Genomic DNA, 27,771 nt, shown 5'->3' on the forward strand with positions numbered 1-27,771 from the left:
GATTAAACAAAAATTTCAAATTGTCCACTGGGTCTACTTGAGTAACTTTTTCTTTTCTGTACAAATCAACGTTCACAAGGGTGTTTAGTCAATATATCCGTTGGCTTTAATCTCCTTGACAACAGTGTGTGTGATGGTGTGCAAGTTTTAAAGACTGAAACCAAGTGGTAAAAAAAAACAAAACATTAAAAATGTTATGAAAAAAGTTGTCGACCCTCGCAGTGAAGAAGAGAAGTGACGACAGGTGTGTGGGGTCTGATCTGACACAGGAAGCGATAGTGGAGGTGACATAATTGAACTCTCTCCGGAGAGGTGGAGCTGGGGAGGAGGTGGGATTTTAAGAGCAGCGGCGAGACCGACGGGTGAGACGGCACATCTGAGCGAGAATATGACGCTGTACAAGACGTGACTGAACACCTCCCGAAGAGGGCGTCTCATGTATGTCTCTGTTGAATGTTGAAGATTGTGTGCCGCACCAGGACATCACAGGACTGTATATGTTTGACACTGATCAGCGATAAACAGAATAATGGATTTGCTCCTAAATCCGGATCGGTGCACCTGAAAGTTCAAGATTACACTTTCCAAACCGAGTTGACTGTTTATGAACATCTGTGTGGTGTTTACGTGTTTGTACCAGCTGGATGGGAAAAAAAAGAAAAAAAAGTACATTTACATGTCCACTAAATGAAAAGCATATAAATGCAACTTTTTATTTAAATTAGCGCACCATAAAATGCTAGATCATGCAATACATGCTAAATGTTTCAGAGCATGTGAGTGAGCTGATTGAACATAAATCATATCTAACTGGTGTTGTACAGAGTTTTAGATATAGGAACAAAACGGACAGACGGAATTAAATTTGTAGTCACCTACAGTAGAATAGAAAAAAAAACCCAGGTATCCAAGAAAACATAGCAGGAACAATGACAGCCTTTCCTCTTTAGGGCGTCTTCATCAGGTCAGAGTGGTGACCTCCGGCTGTGCGTGGTTTCCAGTGGTACCGAGGATGTCTTTGCAGCTCTCTGTTGGAAAACAAAGACAGAAAGAAAATGTAAGAGAGAGATTTTATAACAGGAGGAACTAAAAACACACTTATTAAACTAACGAAAGACCGAATTCAGCTGTGGTCTAACCGATGGAGCTGTTTTTCTCTTTTATTTAAACCTTTAATAGCAACTTTTTTGAGTTAATGCACAAGAGTTTAACAGGAAACACAACAGCAACTAGAATACCCTCATCATTTGTTAATCACCTAGAAAAGTATAAATTAATGACCAATTAGTTAACAGAAAGGTTTTAATTTTATCACTATCACACAAGCACAGACTGAAAAATCCTGCAAAAATTAACTTTGGAGGTCAAGTATTTGCTTTGAATTTTAAATTGCTAATAGAAACCTATTAGTGAAATGTATCCAGAGGACTCTCTTGGGAATGCGTAGGCTTATCAGAGCATGGCAAACTTCTTGTCCGTGTATCCATCTGCTGTTTTGTTATTTCATCGCCTTCGCGCACGTTATGCTGCGGTCCGGCCGTCATTTAAACAGTGTTTGTTTTACAGTGATGTGCTAATGTATAAACTGTAACTCCAAGTGTCAAACAGGCTGCGTGTGATGATCTTAATCACCCCAACACCATCCTTTTCCCACCGCCGCAAGCAACCATTTCCTGCCACTGATAACAATCAGAGAGCATCCTCAGACCTCCATCCAGCTCGCCTTTACTCTGTTTCCTGCCATAACGCCTCAGTGAAATATTATCCATACCTTTTACACCCTGCAACTCTGGAATTAACAAACATCTCCATCCCCTATGGGCACAGCTCTAAAGAGCAGAGCCACTGAGTCATAATCTATTTAAATCGAACCCGCTCAAAAACAGCTGCAATTACGGAGGCAACCTTTTACACGCCGGACAAGACGAGAGCTTGAGATTTTGAATTCTTCCACAACAGGTTTTTTAAGGCCCTCTTTAACGCTTTTTTGTGGCAAATATGCACTAAAATGTGTCATGTATGTGTTATACTCTGAATGGGATGTTGTTATGCACATACTCACCAGATATAATGCTCAGGATTGAATTACCCCCTCCTCTGTCCCTCATAGATTAGTTTTGAGGTGTTCTGGCTTTGCTCAGCTTCCCATCAGTTTTTCCAGTCTTATCACAACAAGGCTTGTACAGCGATCTAATGAGCTGACAAGATCGTCATTAGAAAACTTCCAATTGTAACTGCGAGGCTGTAAATTTCCCTTCTGGCAGATTACTTCCTCCCATGGCAATTACATCTGCACAACCGTCCACTCCTCTCATTTGTCCAGCAGCTTTAACCGAGGGCGATTTGTTGGGTTTTTGTTTTTTTTATCTGCATGTGATAACATGCTACTACCAAGTACAAAATCACATCAATAGGCACACTGAGGGGTTGACGAGGCTTTCAGGAAATAAGTACAAGTACCATTTATGTAATGGACCGTTGAAAAAAGAACAAAACAATAGGGCAAGTATATTCTCACAGGATCCAGACTGCTGTAAGTGGTCCATTTAGGAGTCTTTTTTAGCAAAGTGCTAATGAACTGTGGCACTGAAAAGCATCTTTGTGCGGTTTCGCTGGAAAATGCCTTCAGTGCTGCTGGCCTTGCGGACAAGAGTCAGGAAACATGCCATCTCCTCTACAAAGGGGTGGGACCTGCGCTCAAAATGCAAGGAACGAATCGAGGTTTGCTGAAGTTACAGGTCTGTGAAAGCCAGAAGTCTTGCTTGTTTGTAGGTGCCCAAATACTTTTTTTTTTTACCAAGGAATTTACCAATTAATTCAGTAAAAATCCTACAATTTGATTTCCTGGATTCCTTCCCCCCATTCTGTCTCTCATAGTTGAAGTGTACCTATGGTGAAAATGACAAGTCTCTCTCATCTTTTTAAGTAGGAGAACTTGCACAATTGGTGTGTGACTAAATACTTTTTTGCCCCACTGTATGTTGCCTAAATGAATCCTGAACGTTGGTTCTTTGTTTTGTGAAGATTTTTCTTTTTAAGACAAAAGAAGTTGTTTGGTGACTTGTGTTGCTACTAAGTCAAACCTGACATCAATTCTCAGGAAAGCCTTTTATCGAGCGCACCTACGGACAGATGATGCAATTAGTGCTAGAAAGCTCTCCTATTGATTTTCAATTGATTGCAACGGTGAATGATGGCTAAGCTTTGCCTGCAGTCAGTTAAAGTGATAGAGGACTTAAAACACAAATAAACACTTCCCATGCTTAGGCTGAAATCAATCCCACCTGCTAAGAGTCTGAGTGCATACGTTCTCAGGGTTTAGATCTTAAAGCGGCAATGTATAGGCTTTTAGCGGCATCTTGGAGGGGAGTTGTGCATTTAACCAACTGAATGCTCATCAATTAAAAATGTGGTGTTTGTTGTGCAGGTTACAGTTCTAACAGACTGCCAGGATGGGTTGCCGTGGGAACATGGGTGGCTCAGGTGGACCAGCCGGCTCTTCTGTACCTTCACACTGCAGGTCTTGTTGTTGAATTCTGATCTTTTTACCAATATCAATGGCCATCTGTGGAGCCATGGCCTCAATGTCTGTATCGAGACGTGTCGGGTGAGGAATCTGCAGCCAGGAGCGGTGGGCCGCGAGGTGACTGGCTTCAACGACGCAGATTCCATCCGAAAAATCCCAACAAAGCAAAATTGTGACATTCATCACAATAACAGTGACGTCAAAGATGTTCACACTTAAGTTTCACTGGAAAACGTCAGAGATTTTCCCTCTTTTCAAAGTGTTTGTGCAAAGTTAAATTACAATTATCATGCCGTTTTTAGCGCGGGTCTGCTGTGAGGTGGGTTGGGCATCTGCCGAGGATGTCCCCTGGACGCCTCCCATGGGAGGTGTTTCAGCCATGTTCAAACATGCCCCACAGCAGACCCAGGACAAGCAGCTGAGGATTATTTCTTTCCACTGGCCCGGGAACGCCTCAATATTCCCCCCGAAGAGCTGGAGGAGGTGGCTGATGAGAGGAAGGTCTCGGCCTCTCTGCTTAGCTTGTTGCCACCACAACCTTAATTCTGATAAATGTCAGTAAATGGATGGATGGGCAGTCTGGATAGTGCTCAAGCCAGTAAACCAAGTTCAAATTGTGTTTTATGATGGTTTTGCACGATCAAAAAAAAATAAAAAAGCTGGCCTGGAACGAGAGCTTCTCCGTTCCTCGCAGCAAATCCACAAGCTAAAGACTGTTGGCTACGTCCAAATATTTCAGGTAACGGCAAAACCCCTTGTGAACTGATATGAATGTAACTCACCGATGTGGATTCTGGGATCTCCAGATGTTAGGAGGAAGCAGGTGCCCTCTTTCTTGTTCTTGACGCGTCCTCGGGAGCACCGCTGGGACCACTTCTCGCTGGGCGACAGCGGCTGGGTCAGGCTGCAGCCTTCCTCGTCTGAAAGAGCCACATTTGCATCCCCGTTCTGTTTGGAGTCTGACAGGAAGACAAAAACACCACTGCCACATAAATGCCAAAGCTTTTACTGAGGCTCCCCCGAGGACCCAGACAAAGGCAGAGGTATACTGCATAAAATCAACTTGGTTTTTTTTGGTGATGAAATTCAATTTAACTGAGACGTTATGAGGAGTAATCTGATGATAGTGTGTTGCTGTCTTTTTGACTAAATGCAGCTCATCCGTCAGACAAACTCTACGTCTCCGAATCCATAAGACATGAAACCTGGTAGCCCTATTAGAGGGCTCGGTATAACTCTGATATTTATCACATCGGATCTACGGGATAGAAGATCCAATCAGAACATGATACACACAACAGTCAAAAACCAAATCAGTAAAGTAAATGTTACTGTTTGAATTAAAGATACAGTTCTTCTACTTTACATAATAATTATGTAAATAATTAAGCTGCACACACGAGAGACAAGTGATCTGACCTCCTCGAAGGAGGAATGTTGATCTCTGGCACAAACTTTATTTGAAAATCATCAGTAACTACTGATGCTGCGTTCCTGAAGCAGTTTCAGCTACCACCTTTTATCACTCGGTTAAGAGGGCCAGCAGGGAGAGGAAGGGTCGAGGGGATCAGGAGGGCGACAGAAGAGAACGTGGAGTTGTCTAGTATCAGTGTCTTGGTGTTAGGGCTGTTCGATTAATCGATTTTAAATCGTAATCGCGATTATGTAATTAGAACGATGTTAAAACGTGAAAATCGTAAAATCGATTTTTCACTTTTTTTTTTTTTTTTTAACCTTGTCTGCACACATATTAATGATTGATACCATATTAATGATTGATGGAAATACCTCTCAATACCTGCGACAAGTGCCCCATCGGAGAGGCTCTTTAGTGTAGGAGGGGGCGTTGGAACATGCCACCGGGCATCCCTCAAGCCAGATGCGGTAGACCGGCTCGTGTTCCTTGCAAAAAACTTGCAAATGTGAACAGCAAATGTAATGACTGACATTACACACCTCTACCTCCTTCATGGGTTGCATTATTATTTAGCATGCAAAGACCCAGTTTAGTTTAATTAGAAAATGTCTTGTTTTATTTAATTGGAAATATCATAAATATATATAAATATATAAGTATATATAAATACTGTATGTTTGCAAGTGCTGATTTGCTGATTTTTTTTTCAGAGATAAAACTTTATATTTTATTATATTTTTTAAAACTTTTTTTCAACTTATTTTACAGAGTTTTGCACTTTATTCATTCATTTTTGGTTTAATAAGAGCAAAGTTTGCACTTAAAGCCCAATGGGGCAAATGTTCAATAAAAAAACAGCATATTTGAAATCATTTCTTTGCCTTTTGTCAATTGACAAAATAATCGTAATCGTAATCGAAAATCGGATTTTGAGAGAAAAAAAATCGAGATTTTATTTTTGGGCAAAATCGAACAGCCCTACTTGGTGTACGCGCTCCTTTATTACGACGTTCTTACCTGAGCGGTTTCTGCTGCCACTCTCCTCCGCGGCCAGCGGACACGTGTCGCTCTGAGTGCTGTCTAAGTGCGAGTTCGTTTCCGACTTCCCGAACGAGGCCGAGTCGGTCGGGACGTCCGGATTCGGGGTATGCTTCTTCTTCTTTTTCGGCAGCTTCTGCTTTGCCATTGCCAGAGAATAGTACATGCCAAAGTTATTGACGATGACTGGGACCGGCATGGCGATGGTCAGCACACCGGCCAGCGCGCACAGCGCACCCACCATCATGCCCAGCCAAGTTTGCGGATACATGTCCCCATAACCCAGCGTCGTCATGGTGACCACTGCCCACCAGAAGCTGATGGGGATGTTTTTGAAGTGCGTGTGGGAAGAGCCTGTGGGGTCATCGGATTTGGCTCCAATGCGCTCAGCGTAATAAATCATCGTGGCGAAGATGAGCACTCCCAATGCCAAAAAAATGATGAGCAGGAGGAACTCATTGACGCTCGCCCTCAGCGTGTGACCCAGGACACGCAGGCCTACAAAGTGCCGTGTCAGCTTGAAGATCCGGAGGATTCTCACAAACCGCACCACGCGGAGGAAACTGAGCACCCTGCTCGCAGCTTTGGACGACAGACCACTCAGGCCCATCTCCAAGTAGAACGGCAGGATAGCCACAAAGTCAATAATGTTGAGTGTGTTCTTGACGAAGACCAGCTTGTCTGGGCAGCAGATGATCCGGACCAAGAACTCAAACGTGAACCAGACCACGCAGATGCCCTCCACCATGAAGAGGGCCGGGCTGGTCACAATCTCGCTCCTCTTCACTTCAAATGTGACGTTGTCTTTGGAAACCTGCTCCGTCCAATTACGAAACTCATTAAAGGCTTCATGGGTCTCCAGGCAGAAGGTGGTGATGGACACCAGGATGAAGAAGAGAGAGATCAATGCCACTCCCTGAACGAAACAGATAATTCCCATTAGCACAATACTATGCATTCATATTATCCGGCTTCTTGTATCTTTAAACAGTCATGAGAAGACATCAATATGCAAGTAACCTCTTAAAAGCAACAGACATTTAATGAGAAACAAACTTACACCTTCAAAGTAGGCATTAAACTTTACTGATTGATCAATATCTGCAAAGTTGGTCTGCATAGAAGATTTATATGTGGTGAAGAAGAGGGAAGATAACAAGGCTGGGTACTGACTGTGCACAGAAACCAGCAGAACAAAGAAAAAAACACACTGTTACCTTAAAAAATAAGTATTTTTCTTCAAAATTGGTCTCCCTTGGAAAAAAAAAGATATTGACCATCATCAGATGAATGCATCAGCGAGTAAGGTGGGAACAAAGAACTGAAGACGGTGTTAAAAAAAAGAGAAGATCTAAATTATGACTGTATTATGGGTTGGCCAGCTTGAGGCTTAGGTTTAGAGCTCTAGTTCAATTTTAAGCCATAATAACTTTATGTCATCTTTACAGATCACTATTAAATTCACTCAAAATCATAGTAAGACGGGACTTAAATAAACTAATGGCTGCGGCTTTGTGATTTGACACTTGTGTATAAAGTAAATACAGATAAATTAATGAAACCACACATCATGATGAGCACAAATTCCACTTGAGGTTGCTAGTTATGAAGATAAATTGAAAACCGAAAACATCAAACACGCTCTACTTACTTTACGCCCACTGCGGCTCCTCAAGACACACTATTATTGCCTGCCATAAAAAATAAAATAAAAATTAACTGCTCTGATTGCCCACTACAACTCTGATTTGAAGACGAGTAAAGATTTATCTTCCTTTCTGGAAATACACTTTATCTACAAGCAAGTGAAGAAAATGGTCAACTTCCCCTCAGAGATTAATAAAGGATTTCGAACTGAATGAATTGAATTGACACAGACTTGAACTCTCGCTGGGAGAAAACGTGGTTTCATTAATGAGATGTTCTCCTCACAGACAGCAGGGGGCGCTCAACACCACCACGGGGCCGCTGCGTGGGCCGTGCTTTCAAACATGAGGAAGAAATCACTTTTTACAAACTTTTTGGATTAATTTAAAAACTACGTTTGGGGAAAAATTGGGAGTAAAAAAAAAAAGAAAAAAAAAAATCAAGCAGTCTTTACACAAATTAGAAAGGTACAGGCAGACAGTTTATCAGACATGTTTTGACACATACATCTTTTCTGCTCTAATAATCCTGTTAAATAGAAATAAAATATAATACAAGATAAATCAATTAAACAGCTCATCTAACTCCTGAAAGCATAACTGAACAATGTGGCTGAGAGCTATTTAGCTGATCCATCACATTAGCAGCGGCCGTCCATGTTAGTGTCAGTGCTGCTGCTGACTCAGACGTGGCCTGTATCTATTGTTTACTGAAGCCTGGGCTAATTGTGAAATGGCTCTCCCACCTTTCTGATCTTGCAGCTGGATAAATATGTACCTGCAACGGCTGTGCAGTGCACTTAGCCTTTCTGTCCCGCAGGGACTCAAATATCATTTGGCTTCAGGGTTTTTTTTTTGATCTGTGATTACAAAAAAGAAATGAAGCATGTGAGGCCCGGAAGGCACGCTGATTCACAGGGGGACAAACAAAATGAATAGGGACCGCTCCGTTAATGGAGTCAAGTGAGTTGGAATAATAGAAACTGGGTGTTCGAGGATGGTGATTGAAACAGCAGCATCATCGTCATGTCTCTGTAGTGTGAATGATTTGAAGATATCAACCATGGCAACGGTTTTGGACCCTGGTGAAGATGAAGACTGGGCTGTGCCACGAGAGGGAAAGCCTTGCGTAAACAGTGTCCCTGGGGGCTTAGCGTCTCCCCCGTTACATGTACACAGTGTCCCTGAACATTACCAAGACGAGTCACAGGAGATATAATGAAAAGACAAACAGATGCAGAACTGAGGCACAGTAATTTAACCCATATTGGTGGAAGAGGACTACAAGTATGAAGTATTTTATAATTTCTTTCATTCAAAACAAACAATATCTACAGTATGTCTAGATCTTAAAAACTCCTTCATTGAGCTCTTTATTTGGAGAAATTAAGTATTGATTTACCAGCAGTGACACTATCAGCACAAACACGCACAGCTACACAGGGCCGGTCCTAAGATTTTGGTGGCCCTAAAGAAGATTTTGTTTGTGGGCTTAAAAAAACTCCAAACACAAACACTGCTTACATCTAAATGGACATAGGATAGATATGTATTATCAACAATTTTTTTTACTTTATTTCAAAATAAAAAAATATAAACATATATATATATTTAAATTAACTTTAATATGGACGGACTTTTGTAGAATGTGTTTATTAGTTACAGTAGATAAATTGAACTGAACCCCACTTGAGATCCTTTTGATCAAGCCACAGAGAACTGTATGCACTCCAGCGGCACCCACACACCAATGGTGGATTGTTAAAAACAAGCTGAAGGGTTTGCTGAAGTTAATCACTGCCTGATAATTCTGCATTTATTTGGATTGGCTGGTCACAATCTGGGCAATAATAATAAAGATGTAATCTTTTATTGATTGCCAGCTCCATTCTTTTGTTTTGGTATAACACATTTTGCTGTTTATTCACCATTTTTGGTTGTAGTTAGTTATTTTTTTCTTTTTCTTAAATTTCTAAAAATGTATTTTCTTGGACGTCAATAAATTGTTGAATCAACACATCAAACAAAAGGAAAGGCTCAACCCCCTACGTTCGTAAATCATACCCAAGCAGCATACAAATACTTCTGTCAATATCAAAGGGAAAACTGAGAACTGTTTTGAAAAGCTCTTGCAAGAATTGATTATTTGTCGAATATCTATCAACCATGCAAGCATGAACAAAAAAAGCAACAAAAAAACATTCCAATGAGTTGGTTTTGACGTCAATGTAATGCATTTTGAATGGCTTCCACACAAAACCAACTTTTGAAACTTTCGACACATTTAAGAAACTTAAAGTAATCAATCCCTTCTTTTCACCTGCCATCCGGCTCATACGTCTACAGCACAATTTGGAAAAACATGGCCTCAGGGCCGGGTGTGACTCAAGGTACATTTTAAACAACACAAGTTATTCATTTTTAAAAAAACAGGCATTTTTTACAAAGTCTACACATAACTTGATGATATCAAATAACTCTGTATATTCAGATTGGTCGAAGGACTTTCAGAGACGGGGCAGTGATGCAGCAGTTTTCGTTACAGAATCCCACCTGGAGCCATCGCTTCAGCAAACAAAACCCCTGACAAAGAATATGACTTTATTTTCTATTTTTGAGAGATATTTATTTGCTGGCACATGTTTGGTTATAAGTGAGTACAAGTGTGTTCAAAGAGAACACCAGATTTCAACCTTTTTTAATTAAGGATGCTAATTATAGCACATACTTGTCTCTGATGTGAAAAGAAGAAAAAGCCCTACAAAAGTTGTTTTTTTAATAAGAAAACAATCAAACTACAAATTAGCTATAGTAGTTAACTGGAAGCTTAAGCATAAGCATTCATCTGATGGTCATCAACCATTTTGGCTTAAATCCCTTCTGCAGAGGGGGTGCCACAGCAGATCATAGTTCGCATATCGATTTGGCCCGATGCCCTTCCTAATGCAGCCCTGCAAGTATGGGGAGAAAACTATTCACACTCACCTACACACTTATGGGAAATCTGGAGTTATCAATCAATTAATACATGTTTTTGGACTGTGCAAGGACACCAGAGTAACTGGAGGGAACCCACGCAAGCACGGGGAGAGCATGCAAACTGCACACAGAAAGACCCTACAGGGGAGTCGAACCAGGAACCTTTTTGCTGTGAGGCAACAGTACTAACCACTTGGCCACCTGCCCAGTCACCTGATGGTCGATTAAAAAAAAAACTCAGACCGTGTTTCATCAAATCTTCTGTTGCATGGTCCTTCATCTGCTTCAACTGTGGGATATACAGTACGGCCTAAAAGAGAAATGTCTGAGCTTGAGGCTGTGATATTTGTGGAGTTTTGTGGCGTCTTTTATTACCCGGTAGCTTCATCCAGGATCTAGATACCAGCACTGAGGTTCAACCTGGGCTTCTGTGAGTCACTGGTATTTTATGGAACACATAAAACTGTAAAAACAGATGCAGTATAAATTTGGCAAACATTAAGCAGCCTGTATCCACTCAAAGTAAACACAACTAACAAGACAAATAATCTAGATGAGTGGTCACACCTCCACGTACAAGTCCCAGCAGCTACAGTAATGGAAATATGAGTTGAAACAAACCAGAATTATTCCTTAAAGAGTAATAATTAACTTATACAAGTTATTTAGTTTTCAGTGTGAATGTTGGGAGGCTGTAAGCCCAAGATGCAGCAACATTGATCCTGGGAAATAGTGTTTTCACCAGCTTCAACATACTGGTTTCCATCTGCTGACCTGATATGTTCATGTGACTGGGCTTCTCTATCATTGTACTCTTTTATTTAACTCCTTACTTGTTACGCTTTTAACAAAATAATTATTTAGTGAAAAAAGAAAAGATGTTTCATCAACAGTCAGAGTTGTATAGTGGGCTCACACAATTGCTAATGATGGATTTCATCTAGGACATAAATTGTTTGGTAAGTATACACAAACATTGTCTCTCGGCTTTTTGTTTTGACAAAGAACCTGTGACACATGAAAGAGTCCTGCAGTGACTTCTGGAAAAACAGCAGAGCGGCAGCCACTACAGTCACTACAGTTCAGAAGCATGCGAGGAGCTTAACAGATCCCGACAGTGGCGAGTTTACTGAAACGCTGAAGGGTTTATGAGCTGGGTGTGTGGGTATCAACCTGCTGGAAGTCCTGGCAGACGCTGACTGTTTGTCCACTAACATCACACCTGTACGTGTCTGCAGGTGGATGCATCACTGCCACTTAGCTTACAAACTGACGAAAAGTCTTTGTTTCTCTTATTGTTTACATCTTCATGATGTGTCTTTGTGAATGTGATTAGTTGTCTTGGTGGAAAAATAAAATCACGCAGCATTTTCAGTAAATACGTCTGTGTGGTTCGTTTAAGGCTTGACACACAGGGAGACCACGACATCATGTTTAAAGCTCACCAGTACAAGTTTAAAACACAGTTACAGTGTCGGAGGAATCTCACTTCATTCTTTACGTTACAGGAATCCTTTACAAAGGGTAGGGTCCACCAAAGGGGTCTTTTTCTCAACTTTTCCATAAAACATTTCTAATGACTTCTCCGTCATCATTTCTACTACATAGCTTGTAAGATGTGTTTCTAAGTTGCACCACGTGAATTTTAATCATAACATTCAAACTGAGAGATTCATTTGCTCTTCAGTCAGCTGGAAAACCAAAGCATGCACTGCGAACCTGGTGGCCAAGTGAGCTCTGAGAGGAATGTGCAGCCAGCTCCAACAGAGACAAGAAGTTGATATTAGTAATAAATATTCACCTGTTTCACAGTGAATGCAAAAAGGACACAAAAACACCTGAAAAGCCAAAGAAATATGCAGTATTAACAGATTTAGTGTTAAAGCTGCAGTTGGGAGCTTCCTGAAAACCCTGTAAGTGGTTCAGGCTCCTCCGAACCTTTCCGATGAACTCCAGACCAGTCTCCCTCCCCCTTTCCCCTGGAGTCAAGGAGTGCACCGTGCTCGCCTAAGCACGTGCATCTGAGCTACGTTACTACAGAAACTGAGGCCCTTGAGAGTAAATCAATAACGGAAGAAATGGTGGTAAATACATTTGATAAATAATAAACCTTGGACAACCAATTCGCATCCAGTGTTTACTTGAAGAGTGGAGCTAGAGGGGAAGGGGCTGTCTGGAGTGTGTGATTGGCCATCTTTAAACACGCCCTCTGGCTCTGATTGGAGGAGTTGCAACGGCAGCGGTGGAAACGTGGAAACTGCATTGTGAGCTGCAAGTTGCGCTGTAGGAGCGGATTTGGTTCTGAAATGACGTACCGGGCAGATCACGCTGCAAAGTCTACATCACCCTGGGCATCACTGGAGCATGCAAAAAGAAAGCCCTCAATAAGGGCGCCCAAGCTGAAGGAAAGGCCCCGAGATGGCTGTGGATCATGAGAGGAAGGAGTGCCGGGAATTGACCGATCCTGGTCGGGTCGCTCGGGAGAGGGCCTCTGAGTTCAAAACCCAAAACCCCTCATGACCTCAGGTGCTTGACTAAAGATGTATCCAAGTGCAGATGTCTGATTCAATCAATCACTTTATGTGATATCATCAGAAAACAGTAGTAATTTCAGCTACAATACACTCAACTGCAACTGTACTGCAGATGACGCACACTTCCTGGTTTGACTGCTTTGTAGCAGGACCATTTCCCATTTTAGTTGACTTCATTTTCCTAATCTACTCTTTACTCTTTGACTTCAGTGGAAATGAAAAAAGAGCAGAGGCTGAAACCAACCTTTCTCTCCCTGGGAAAAGCCTCCGGCATTAAAGGTCTGGATGCCACTGGCTGCAAAAGGACTGTTTGTCTTTTAACCCTGTTGATATTCAACGAGCAACAATCCTTGTGAGGTCAAGTTGAAGACAAAAAACGTCTTGTCCTGGGAGTGTATCAGTGTATTTTGAGTTTTAATTAATTTCAGACCAAACGGATATTTAAGATTTTGTCTCTTGAGCTTAATTTCATTTGCCAGAAACGCAAAAAAAAAATCCATCTCAAATATTTCTGTGGCGCTTCAAACAGTCTTTCTTTGCAGCCCTTTCAGGGCCATCATCAGTGTAATACTGTATGTATCATCCCTATATGTCAGGCCTGCAAAACCTTTAATATACAATTAAATGTCCATGTTAAATAAATAGATAATGCATATTAGATAAATTAATTACTTCTGTTACTTCAGATCATTAAAATAGCTTAATGTACTGTATGTTCTTCAGGTCTCAGTGACATCCATCTCTTTTACATCACTTCTGGCTGCAAACATCCAAAGGCTAAATGCTGTATGCGATGCTTCAAATGAAAGCCCACAAACCAATAGGTAACAGTATGGTGACCACTGTCAATGTTTATATAGTCTATAGTCACCATGACATCGTTTACAAATCAGTTGATCCATTCTGATCAAAACCTATTTACAGTATTTCCGTTGCCTCAAGAACAGGATCTTTAATCTGTCTTCCACAGCAGACTGTAGTCACACCTTTGATTAAATCTCATACTTATTGAACAAAAAAAAAAAAAAAAAACACATAATTTCCGGTGTCAAAAGGTGTCAGTATGCCAACAAAGTAGAGGTCCCCAAAGGGAGCGGCAGCTTGGTCCCAGCTGGGAAAATCAAAGCAGGGTGACGTGAAGCAGGAGGCGTGACACGCAGCAGGCTGTGCAACAGTGTACAGCAGCTGGAGAGCCCCATCACAGTCATCGCCTCAAGCTGTTGAGCATGTTGCTGTGTTCCCAGTATGGACATGTTTTGCTTCAGAACACCAACGACAGAGCACTCTGTGGAGGCAATAAGTGCGCCGACTGCTGATTTTCCCAGAATACATTTAACACTGATTCATGCCTGAGAGTTGGTGCACCTGAGGATGGAGAATTAATCTCCACGACTCGCCCTGTCTGCCATTTTTCTCCTGGGTATCTTTGGAGTGGTACTTCATTATCAGACATTTATATTTCATGGATTCAGAGATCCAAAAATATCAGGAAAAATGATGATCATCATCTATAGTCATGTGAAAAAGAGAGTAGACCCTACGTATCTGGGTGCAATGAAAAATCATCTGCTTCTGAGCACGTTTTTAAAATCAGTTAACGATAATCAAAGATGAAAAACATTTCATAAAATATAACCTTAACAAAAACACGGAAGGAGCATGTGAAAAACTAAGAACATTTTTACTGTTTGTGTCAGAGTTGAGAGGCTAAGCAGAAGCCGAGGGCTGCCAGTAAAATGCACTTGATTAATCAATCACCAACACGTGTGACGAGGTTTATAAAAGCTAAGATTTTGCCAGTTTTCTGGCTTGGAGAATTGTGGTGTCTGTTAACACAATGCCAAAGAGGAAAAACATCAGCAGTGATCTTAGAGAAGCAATTGCTGTTGATCATCAGCAACAATTACGATGAGTTAAACCTACAGAGATCATTCACAAGCAAACAGCATCCAAAACAGATGCCAATAAAGGTGTTGGGGAATGAATTTATCCACCTACAGTAACAAATGTCTGCATATACCAGTATTTGGGTGCAGCCCTAGTAAAGCTGTATCTGAATGAACCACAAAACGTTTGGAACAAACTACTTTGGACAGATAAGACCAAAGTGGAGTCTTTACATCTGTGATGGTAATGTACTGATATAGTCCCATACTGAACCAGAACATAAATGAAGAACATCCGCTGTTGTCAAGTATGGTGGCGTAGAAGTAATAATAGTGCCTGTTTGGCAGCTACAGGACCTGGTCACCTTGCGGTCATTAGGTCAACCAAGAAATATCGAGTCAAATACAAGGCCATTTGACTAACAGCTAAAACTTGACGAAAGCAGCGTCATGCAAAAGAGAAAAATCTCAGGCATGCCAGCAAGACTACAACAGAGTACCTGATACAGGTCATGGCCAAGATGCAGTTTATTTATTAAACACATTTAAAAACAACCAGGATTGATCAATGTGCAGTTGGAAAAATAGTTCTTATTTATATATGTAAGCTTTTCCAGAAAGTGGGGCAGAAACTTGGAAAAAAAAAAACATTCACCTGTTTCTGAGTCTAGTTCTGGGAATACCAAAGACCATCTCACTGGCTGACCTCATTGTTCTGACAGGAGTATAAATATGATGAAGCTGACAAAAAAATTGACACCAACCCATTCAAAGGATTAAAAACAAGTAAAAATTGTAAAATACTATCCTGAAGCAGACAGGAAGGCCAGCTCAGCAATGCCACAACTGGAGTGATATGCTCAGTTCTGCTCCTCACCTGTGGAACAAACAAACTTCCTGTAGACCTGAGGTCTGCTCCAACTGTCAGCTCCTTTAAATCAGGCCTAAATTTACTGAAGCGTACTCCTAAATTAAATACTTACCTGCTGTACTCTACTGCCCTTATTTTTTAACAACTTGTGCTTTTTATTATTTTACCTCTTTTCTCATCATTTTATTTCATTTTATTTGTTATCTAAGCGTACTCTTAAATGAAATACTTTTTGTATTTTTTAACAACTCTTATCATTTTATTTCATTTTATTTGTTATTTAAGCATACTTTTACTTCTTTACTTGTTATTTATGTTTTAATTGTGTCTTGCCGCTTTTAATGTTGATGTAAAGCACTTTGAATTACCTTGTATTGAATTGTGCTGTATAAATAGACTTGCCTTGCCTTATGTCTTTTTCGCCCCAAGAGCCCAGCAGCAGCGTTTTGCCTGACTAGAGCTGATGAAGAGCTCTCACATGAAGAAAGATTACAATAATCACCACATGGTTATAAAAACAGGTATGACTATTTTAAAATTATCATCAAACAGATACGGCTTAACTTATGTCAACAGTCTAACTTGAAGAAGCTGGCGTTGACAAAATAACTGATCTGCTTGTGAATTTAAATGTTTTCTCAAAAATCTTAGGCAGATTTAAATCACCTCAAAGGGTCAAGAGTAGTTACACAGTTTATTAGTTGGTCAGAAAGACCAAACACAACAATTTGTCTTACTTTCATTAAGAGGGAGAAAGTTCTGGTCCAATCAGTTCTTCAGATCACGGTCGTGGCTGAATAAGGGCTGGAATTAATACGAATGTAATCGATTATCGAATACGAAAACCAAGGGGAGCATGTACTAAGAACAATAGCAAGGGGCCCAAATTGCACCCCTGGGGTACCCCCATGAGACGGAGGAGCCACAGAAGAAGAAAATCCATTGAGCTGTTCATAAATACTGTTATTCAAATATAATATTTTAAACAATTCAAAGTTAGTGAAGAACCATTGGTTTGGGTTGGCTAAGTAAAAGTACAATCGTTAATCCTGTTAAAATGTTATAACAGATCCATACGAGATTTTCCGCATGAACAGATGGCCACAATTCTCAAAGCTCCTTTATAAAGACGAGTGAGTTAAACGTCCTCTACACCTATGTGAGGGACTGATAACGTCATACAGAAAATTAATATTTCAAGTTCTTGCTTCTAAATATGGTCCTGCAAGCTACTGAATAACGATAAGAATCCTTAACAGTAGCAACAGCAGCCACCACATGAAGCTCAGTGGTATCCTCTATGGGTTCAGTGCTGCAGCCTTCGACACAGCATCATACACCACCCTCATATCTCTTCCCTGAAGACAGGGCCGTCTGGGAGCGAAGGTGCGTACCACGAAGCAAGTTCAACACTGCCAGGCCTTCCTAACATGTCCAGTGGCTCATAGCCTAAAAATCCAGTCAGCGATAACTAACCATGATGTCGATGAAGATCTCTCTTCTAAAATTAGAACTTTTAACCAAGAGTTAATTAAAAAACACCTACAGATCTCTAACATTGGCTCCAGACACTTCATTTAATTACAACAGCACAGCACTTGTCAATGAAATTAAATTGGGAGAAACGAGAACTCGGTTTCCCACACTCTCTTCAGTCCTTGTAATATGTTTCTGACCTTCACTGACAGATACGTTGATTCAGAGAAAATCTGATGAACAAATCCCAGTAATCCACATGATTATGTTGCTCTCTTAGTTAGATGAAATAGGAAACTTTTAGCTGTTAGTAATGTGCTTATACAATTTTATTATTTTTCTGGAAAACAAAGACTGCAACTTGAAAACTTTTCTCAAGTTAGAACTGAGCACAATAAATACTGAATGTTTTACTGAGATTCTCGTATGATAAAAGTTTCCCCTTGATGATGTGCAAAAAAATGAAAAAGGATGTTTCCGAATCATTTATCAATACATTATCTATACCTGCTTAATTTGTTTCAAAATCAGTAATGAGGATAAACTCAACAACAGAAGTAGCAATAAGGTTAAATAAGCATTTCTTATGTTATTTATTTTATTTTTGACATATGTATGACTATTTTTTAACATTTCTTTTCTTTAAAATTAGAAATATTACATCAATAAATCATGTATGAAAATTCTATCAAATAGATGTGTTGTTGGGGTTACTTCATACCTCTGATTGCCCATCTGTCAAAACTTTGGTCTTAAAAAGAAGAACATTGATCTGCTCCTCTGTTTGAGTTGAAATGTGTGGCTCTTTTTAGTGGGAACAAAAGTTTTAATTGCTCACCACTGATAGAAACAAAAAGTCAAAGCTCATTACAACAGCACGGATTAATTACAAGCAGCAGGGCTGGGAAGTAATAAAATGCTGCGTTAGAGTTAATGTTCATGTCAAGCCAAAATGACGCAAAAGAGAGTGAGATTGCAGAGCTCATTGCTGTGTCAGTGTCATTCTCTCTGGGAATTTAAACTGGAAATCCTCCAGTTACTCACTGGAATAAACCCAATGTTGCTCATCAACGGTACCTATTTCTAATATTGCCATGTGTTTTGAATCTGTGCAGCCACAAACATGCTGGAAAGTTCAACTTTTACTAACGGCTTAGTCTTCTATTTTCAGAGTGGCGATCACCTAGGGTCAGTAAGAAAAACTGATATCAAAGAATTAAAAAGTATTATTTCAGTGACTATCTATGTTGACAGATATCAGACAGAAAAAAAGTTAAACTGAATTTAGGTATAATTCCCATCATGATAGTAGAAGAGAAAGCAAACATTTTGACGGATGACGAGTAGGCCTGTGTTGAAAAAATCGATTCTCCGATTTTAAATCGATTCTCATATTAATTCCTAAAAATCGATTCATATGTCTAAAGATCGATTTAAATTTTTTTTTTTTTTTTTTTCATCATTACATTACACTTTACTTTTTTGTTTATGCCCAAAAAAGGAATATTTTGTTGGACACGAGAATAACTGGTGCCATGTTTTTGCCTTTAAATATGTTTAAAGGTATAAAAACATAAAAACAAACAAACTTTTCAGTTATAATTGCATACATTGTCTATATTTCTTTGCTTTATATACTGTCTTGGGGTACATTTGCATAAATGTTAAAAACCAAATTCTCATAAATGGGGAAAAAATAAAAGTGATTTCATCCGTCTCTGTTTCCTACCTGGATCTGTTTGATAATTCTGACCCACGATGTTTCTGAAAGCAGTTCTATCAGCATTCTGGGAGGTGATTGGTCCTTACAGCATCATTAGCTGCCAATACTTGCTGTTGAATCTCAATATAATACTAGCATTAATATGTTGCATAACTAGACAGTCATATAATTCATGCAACAGCTGAAAAAACTGTTTTATTAACAGTAACCCAAATCAATATCGGATCGAATCGGATCGAATCGGATCGTGATAATCGATTCTGAATCTTAAGAATCGGAATCGAATCGATTCTTGATATTTGAATCGATCCCCAGCCCTAATGACGAGGCTGAAAACAGGCAAAATGCAAATATCACGTTATCTATTGTGCTTTCATCAATATTATGAGAGTAAAAGCAAATATTAACTGAAAATACAGAGGCTTATACCATTGTTTTCCACTGAACACTGGTGTGGTACAATGTTCTGGCGATATCACCTTCCCTCAAAGCAACACAGCCAGCATTTATATGCAAGTCCCACAGGAGCTACAGTAAAAGTTGGCTGAAAAATGGGTTCTATGTGGGCTTGTCCAGTTAAATTTCATGTTGGCCCCGCCCATATTGGCTCATTTGGAGTCTGAATGGGATCTATCTGGATTTTAGGCGGGGCCAACGCCAGCAAGTCCACTTATGCCCCGTATATTTGGACCATATAGTTTTCCCATTTGATGCCCATAATACTGCAACCATATCCCCTTTTCAAGCCCAAGCCCACTCTGTACCCCACTCTCAATCCAGATAGGCCCCATGTGGACATGCTGACTGGGAAACGGCGGCAAAGCTTTCAAATGTATCCCACCAAAGACTTCAAGAGCTGTCACTCAGGATCCTGATGATGTCCCAAAAAGAAACAGCATGGTGGAAAAATGGCTTTTTCTCTTCATGATACAACTACTGTCGTGGTCGTACTGAAACTGAAACTGAAACTGAAAACTAACCAAGGCAAACAAGTTCAAGGCTAAACTACACTAAAAAATAATGTAAATATCTGGTAGTTTGGTTCAGCTGCTTTATAAATAAGTGAATAGAAACATAAAAAACATAAAGATTATGCAAATTGATCATTGGAAAACCAAATAATTCCAATTAGGCAATTATTCAGGCACAAAGAAAACTATGTGAAAATACTGATGGAAATGTGATGTTTTCTGTCACTTTCTTCAGGCTGTCTTTCAAAAGTGGAGCAGAGACTATTACAACAGTTGTGCACGTTAACTAAGCTCATACAAAATAACACAGACCAGGCAATTAAACATATAATTGTGACAGCCCTACTTACAGCCGCTTGACATTATATGAGACCAAGTTGCCATAGCAACTGTGCCTCGTTGAACTGCTTGCAGCTATATTTTAAATAAAGTTCAATTGATGTGAAGGTAAATACCCTAAAATTAAAACTGAGAATCTGCACTTCAAAGTCACAGTCAGGGTTTCATTTTTACGTCCAGAAACATCACTGCTCCAGCGCATTTTGCTCTAACTGGACTGTTTTGGAAACTGAGCCAGTCAGATCTTTGATATGGCGAGGTCAACATCAGAAACGTGGCTTCATGCGCTGACTTAGCACGGCTGCATCAATAATCTTGATTGATCTTGAAGAGGATTTTGCTTTAATGACGGACAGATTAGCGTCCCGACAGCTTTCAGAATCGCATTACTTGACTCCAGCTCAGAGGCTTTCTAAAATAAAAAGGCCATAAAGGTAACGTGACTCCCTTAAAATGCATCCCTGCATGCCTTCAGAGAGCACACTCTCACAAATCTACACAGAGAAAACATACGTACGTAAAAGCCTGGAAACAAAACAGATGGATCAATGCAGACCTTACTTCATGTAAGATTCACCTACACGTTGCTGATTCTCAGTAAATCGGTGGTGATAGACACACATAATTAATTGGCACGCAAAGCTCAGGTCATCCTGACGTGACACCGTCGCCGTGGCAGCTGTGACTCAGAGATGTCTGATGAACTACGGTAACAGCCTGTAAATGCCACCTGCCGGACCAAAAGCTTGGAAAAAAACAATAATATTCAAAACAGACACAGTATCTGTAGTCTTACTTGCATTCAATAAGAATATCACACTTGTGAACGTGTGAATAGACCATTCATCTTCACGATGAGACAAAACATACAGGGAGGCTGAGCCATTATCATTCTCCGCTAAAAATTTTTTTTTTCCATTTCTGGCCCTTCGCCCGACAGCTCGTGCTGGTGACATTTGATACTTGCTTTCACTTTTACTTGAATAAGCACTCCTCTGCTTTTGTTCCCGAGCCATTAGGCATATAGCGTAAACGCTTACAACTGGAAATGAAAGGAATTTTAAGTTCAATTTACAATACACTGATATCTATTTCATCTCCAAAATAAACAACTGTTCTCTTAGTCATCATGAGAAAATCATGTTATGTATAGGCGATATGTTATTAGTAATACAAAAAAATGCACAATATCTCTGTATAAAGTATCACTTACACAAACAGTTTCAATTAAATCTATTAACAACTAAATTTCATACAATTGATATAGATTAATAATTCCAACCATATCCCCATTGGAGATTTGAAAAATAAAGTATTAACTTGATCAGTCAATCATCTATTATGTTTTTCTTGCTTATTTGTATATCGAAACAGCTTTTCAGAGGAATAGAAGGTGTGACTGCTTATTTCACTTTCAGACGGCTCATCCTCCGAGGACGTCTGAGTGTAAAACCTTGAAGAGGATGTGTAGCAACACTTCAGTTCTCTGTTCGCAGTCGTGAAATTACATTCACATGGAAATTTCTCTATTTTTAGCTTAATTCTTCACAATTTTACAAAATTTTTAACTGAAAACTGAAACATCTTAATGCATATGATGAAGAGACATTCGTGAAAGTGCAGGTCTTGTACCTGTGGAGGTAAGTGAATTACTGTGTAATAAATTATTTATTTTAATAAGGGAGCAAATGCATTGGGATCCTTATCACCAAATCACCTCAGGATACTTCCCATGTGTAAGAGCTAAACAAAATACAGAATATGATACAATGCCATACAATAATCACTTCTTTATGCTAACTAAACTAATTAATATCTTGCATAATAGATAGTTGTGTTTTTTTATTGAACAGTCCCAGCCACAATTATTTTAGTCAACAGTGAAATCATGATTACTTTAAAACAACGATCCACTTACATTTGAAGCATGTTGCACTTCTAAAAATGTTGAAATGTCCACATCAAATGAATCAAATTCCAGACTGAATGAAACGATTCAGGCTAACTAAGCAAATGCCGGCAGAGCTGCTCAAATAAACCCCTAAACATTTTTGGCTAAATTAATATCACGTTTAAAATTCAATTAACTTCACAGACATGTAACACATTTGCAGCATGGGGGTGTTGTCCGAATCATTGCTGCCAAGTAAATTATTAAATGTATATCTGTGTGTGAAGCGTAGTTAAAAATAAAAATGGTATGACGCTTGAGTACATAGTTTCCAACTCTCAACCTGGAGCTTAGACACAAAAGTTAAGCAATAAAGCCTGACTAACAGTTGAAAAGGCTTCATGTTGGAGTTTAAGGTTGGAGTCTGGCTTTGGAGGACGCTTTTAAGTGTTGAGAATTTCCACATTATCTGTGAGAGGAAATGAAACAGATGTGAAAACATGAAGCGTGGCCAGAAAGCTGAGATGTCTTCGAACACACTCTCTCCAGACAACTTCATAGGATATCAAAAGACGAATACTTTGGAAGGTACTGTACCTAGAGTTAAGTTAAATTAATAGCCACCGTTGCGTGGGAGTCATGGGTCCAAAGCAGTGTTGCCAACTTAGCGACTTTATCTATATATTTCACATCTCTGAAGCAACTCTTTTTTTCTTAAGTGACTCGCAACAAATCTAGTGACTTTTGCTGGTCTGAATGGAGAGTTTTGGTGATTCTAGTGTGAAAGCACGTATCGTTTTTTAGTCGTTTCTCAGCGAGACGCTGGTGCTCCAAGCTCCTTCAGCCGAACCCCGACGAAATATCTGCAGAGCTGCCGTCAAAGATTTACAACAGAATATAATTTAACCTTTTAACATGTTGACTTGACAGCGAGATCAAAAATAATCGTCACATTGAGCCGACGCTGGGTTCGTACAAGCAGGTGGTTGCTTCATGAAGCGCAGTAGCATGACAATTACGGAAGAAGAAGTGATAACAGATAGCGATTGGCTGAGTTGACTGTCAATCAATCATATTAGAAATACATTTTTTGCTTGATATAAACTTTCATGGAGTGGTACAACCCCCCCAGTAAATGTTTATTTCTACTGTAAAATTGGTCATTTAAACATGATCAATGGAGATTGACTCACGTTTGGCCTCTAGTGGTCAAGCGAGGACCTGCATCACAACTTAAAAAAACTTAAATCACATCACAACTTAAAAAAAAAGCTCTGGGTCAGAGCTTTTTTTTTTCATTATTTATTTATACATAAGGATTCATCTCATAGAGACAGGGGGTTTATTAAAAAAAAAAACCCTGTTTTAAACAATAAAAACATAACGACCAATAAATAATTAAATATATATAATAAAAAATGCAAAGTTGCTCAATATCAAGAGTTGCATAGACATCAATGATTGTAAATGAAAGCATGAATTATTTTAGAACAGGACATTATCAATATATCTTTCTAATTAATGTAATTATTTTAATAATTATTTAATGACACTGTATTGACCCATGGGATAAAGGAAGTGGGTTAGAATTATGACATTTAAAGAAAAAGTTCATTAGTAGTTCTAAGCATGTGCTGCTTTTTCAACTTCCGTTTTATCTCTCCCACCACTTTATTCCTTTCTCTTTCAGCATCCATTACAATTATTTACCAATGCTAAATTATGCAAATGATGCAATGGCATCATTAAGCGACTTTTAGGAGAGCCAATAGCTACTTTTCTGGTCAAAACGAAGTGCAATATGAAACTACAAGTTGCCACTACAATCAGTGGAGTCCTTCACACCAACTGGACTGAGTTCAAATCTGACTCTTTCTTCGATTTAACGCCAAAAAAAGCACAATATCACGCTCCCAAACTGAAACCCACTGTATGAAACAGGCTGATGTCATTATTGAATATGTTAGGATTTTGTGAAATTGTTAAAAGCACGAGGGTTTTTTTCTAGAAGATTGTACACTGATGGTTGCTCTCAGTGCAGAACCACCTCCTGTTTTTATGACCAGACTGATTAGCTGCTATTCTTTAGGTGAGGACGGTGAAGAGGAACGGATGTTTAAGATTGATGGTTCCCCTCCTGTTTTTCTCTGGGTTTTGGTTGTCGTAGATCTTTGCTGGGTTGGCATGTCAGATTAGAGATAGACAACAGAAAATATATAGCTGAAAGTGTGACATGTTTAAGTTTATTTCCCTGCAGTTGGACTCCCAGATAAGGTTAAAAATTGGCTCCTACAACGTACAAAACACCTCTCTTTTTAGTATAAATATGGCTGGATCAATGACCACTGTGTATTTCTCTCCTACCTCTGTGGTTTGAGGAAAAGTTTACCTCCGGCTGGAAAACATTGTGCATGATATAATAAAAGCTTGTATTAACATTTGATGCTGTTCACTGGTTTTCTTATGGTGCACCAGACAAAAACGAACATGAGGATCTTTCAAATATATTTTAAGTGCATCATTATGTTCTATGTTGATATAAACCAAAACGCTGCAGCTTTTTTGCAGCATGACCGACTGACTGAACCTCCTGGAGACACCTGATGATTTTGGACATTATGCACAGGTTTTCCTCTAAAGAAACCATCTCACAGACTCTCCAGGAGACAAGAGCATCTTTCACTCACCCTGGCTGCTCTGGAGGTGTAAGGGTCATCGAACAAGGCCCAGATCTTGGGCTGCCAGACTTATAGACAACAGAAAATATATGGCTGAAAGTGTGACATGTTTAAGTTTATTTCCCTGCAGTTGGCCTCCCAGATAAGGTTCAACATCGGCTCCTATAACGTACAAAACACCTCCCCTTTTCAGTGTAAATATGACTGGATTGATGACCATAGTGTGCACTTCTCTCCTACCTATGTGGTTTGAGAAAAGTGAACCTCCGGCTGGAAAACATTGTGCATGATATAATAAAAGCTTGTATTAACATTTCTGTTCACTGGTTTTTCTTATGGTGCACCAGACAAACGAACACAAGGATCTTTCAAATAAGGACATTATTATGTTCTATGTTTATATAAACTAGTGGTGCAATGGATAACTCGTCTGAGTACGGATCAGAAGATTCTAGGTTCAACTCCTGGCTAGCTCAAAAAGATCCTCATCTTTAATATTCCCCCAGTCACAACCTTGGTAGTGTACACGATTCTTCTGGGGAGTGGTAGCCTAGTGGTTACAGAGAAGGGCTGGAGTCTGGAGGATTGCAACCGAGGTCAACCACTTAGGGCCCCTGAGCAAGGCCCTTAACCCTTACTGCTCCCAAGGCGCCGTGCCTTTGCATGGCACACCACTGCTACTAGTTCGACTAGAAAATGGGTTAAATCAGGGCTTATACAGCAATCCTTATGTTAAATTTAATACCAATTTAATACCTTTTTCACTACCTTCAGATTTTTTTTAAAAACTGTCACAACATTAAGTGTTAATCACGGACCTTTTAACATTAATACAGATTTTGACCTATAGAACACTATACAGAACAGATTTATAGACTCATTGATGTTGACCAGATGTTTCACATTTATTTCACTTTGTGAATGACAATAAAATAGACTGCTTAAAATGTAAAAGGTAAAAAATAATACCAATTTTTAAAAAAAATACCTCTGACAGTGAATTTAACACTTTTAATGGCCTTAAATTTGGCAATTTTCATTTATCACTTTTTAATACTTTTTAAAACCCCGCGGAAACCCTGTAAATGCAGAGAAAGAATGTCCCCATTGTGGGATTACTAAGGGAAAATGTATTTTTAATTATTTATTATCATTTTATAAACCATGAAAACGCTGCAGCTTTTGCAGCATGAGCGACTGACCAAACCTCATGGAGACACCTGATGATTTTGGACATTACGCACAGGTTTTTCCTGTAAAGAAACCATCTCACAGACTCTCCAGGAGACAAGAGCATCTTCCACTCACCCTGGCTGCTCTGGAGGTGTAAGGGTCATCGAACAAGGCCCAGATCTTGGGCTGCCAGACTTCTCTCCAGCCCCTCGACCTGTCGCCGCCCTCCTCGATGCCGAAGCGCCTCGGCGCGTCGTCGTCCGCGTCCTCCGGGTCGGGCGGCTCGAAGATCTCCAGCGCCTCCTCCGCGTCGCGGTGCTGCCGGTAGCTCATCCAGCAGCACGGCTCCACGTCCGTCTCGTCTATCCCCCAGAAGGCGAGCTCCTCCTCGAACAGGGGCCCGCACACGTCGGCCGGGCAGTGCAGCTTGCCGGTGCGGTAGTAGTTGAGCACGTAGGCGAAGATGCCCGGGTGTCTGTCGAAGAAGAACTCGGCGTTTCCCGGAGGAGGATCCGCCGTGTCCGCCTCGGCGAGCTGCGGGTCCGGCTCCGCCAGCCACGCCAGGCGCGTCCCCGGCAGCGTCCTGAGGGTGCTCTTGTAGGTCTCATGCCTGGTTCCGCCCACGTTAATGATGATTTTGTCCGAGTCCTCGCCTCTGGCCATCTCCTCCTTCAGACATGATTTAGACGGAGGTTTGTTGCCCGACTTGCGCCCTCGGTAAGTCGAAACGCACACCGAGCTTATCATCTAGAGGCAGACTCTCGCTCTCCTGCTTCAAACCGCGGTCCAGTTAGACAAAAAAACAACCAATTACACCAATAATGCAACATACACACTCATATTAATCCTTGTGTATGATGCCCCATGAAGCATATTTTGGGATGTCAAAAGCGACGGAGGTTGTGGCAGCGCCAAAGTGAGGTGTGAAGTAACCACCTGTATGAAAACTCAGTCCGCTGTCGTGAACACAGGTGGTTTGACTCTTCAGATATTTTCATCGAAATAGTTTTACGTGATTTAGATCGATTACTCCAGATTTTGAACCATCTCAAAGCTGTTGGAGTAAATTACAAGCCCATGAAAGCGAGCTTGATGGTGTTTTACGCACGCTTGGATGAGGCGCTGTCAGAGGTGACCTACGCACAATTCTGCCAAATCTTACCCAGATTCTCCCAAAAAAAGAGAGGAAAATCCACAACTCTCCCTGGCAACTTTTATCCTCCCTCATTCACAACGATATAACCTGGACAAAAAAAGGTCCAACTCCGTTTGACCAACGCAGGGGAAAGCTTCCACTACTTCTCGCGCGCCAGATGTGAGGTGGATCTGGGGATTTGTTGCTTCTCCTCAAATACCTGATCATCCCCTCGCTACACAGCCCGGTTGGATGTTGCGCTGAACAATAGTCTCTCCGGGTTAACCCTTCACGTGCTGAGGGTTGGCGCACTGTTGAACCACTCCCTCTAAAGCCTGAATTATGGTTCCGCGTCAAATCGACGCAGACCCTACGCCGTATGGTACGGCGACGGGAACGCAGCGACGCGTAACCTACGCCGTCGGCTCTGCGTTGGTGTAACGCGGTACCATAAATCAGCCTTAATTAGAGGAGAAGAGACTGATGGA

At 40.3% G+C, this 27,771-nt stretch overlaps 1 protein-coding gene across 3 annotated transcripts; it reads right to left on the minus strand.

The window, feature by feature from the left end:
* On the minus strand, positions 1–27,523 carry kcnc4 (potassium voltage-gated channel, Shaw-related subfamily, member 4). 3 transcript variants are annotated; one of them, XR_009783852.1, is made up of 5 exons: positions 26,284–27,523; positions 5,961–6,897; positions 4,309–4,485; positions 876–1,028; positions 1–640 (listed from the first exon to the last, which is right to left on the minus strand). XR_009783852.1 is itself a non-coding variant. In XM_061736278.1 (4 exons), exons 1-4 carry the CDS (start codon positions 26,893–26,895, stop codon positions 961–963), a joined length of 1,794 nt encoding a protein of 597 aa, XP_061592262.1. In that variant the 5' UTR covers positions 26,896–27,523; the 3' UTR covers positions 1–960. The 3 variants fall into 3 exon arrangements, 2 of the variants coding, with proteins under 2 accessions (XP_061592262.1, XP_061592263.1); XM_061736278.1 differs by having other exon boundaries at positions 1–1,028; XM_061736279.1 differs by lacking the exons at positions 1–640; positions 876–1,028 and adding an exon at positions 1,956–2,198.
* Between the last annotated feature and the right edge of the window lie 248 nt (positions 27,524–27,771).

This window comes from Cololabis saira, chromosome 12 (assembly GCF_033807715.1).
Source record: "Cololabis saira isolate AMF1-May2022 chromosome 12, fColSai1.1, whole genome shotgun sequence".
NCBI classification, from domain to species: Eukaryota; Metazoa; Chordata; class Actinopteri; order Beloniformes; family Belonidae; genus Cololabis; species Cololabis saira.

What these genes read in the sequence shown, in the direction of transcription:
- kcnc4 (XM_061736278.1), bottom strand. Translation starts at nt 26,895, where the DNA reads ATGATAAGCTCGGTGTGCGTTTCGACTTACCGAGGGCGCAAGTCGGGC. An exon ending in ACACCTCCAGAGCAGCCAGG is followed by an intron (nt 6,898 to 26,283) that starts GTGAGTGGAAGA and finishes TGTTTCGTTCAG; the next exon opens with GGAGTGGCATTGATCTCTCT. An exon ending in TGGCAGCAGAAACCGCTCAG is followed by an intron (nt 4,486 to 5,960) that starts GTAAGAACGTCG and finishes TCTTCCTGTCAG; the next exon opens with ACTCCAAACAGAACGGGGAT.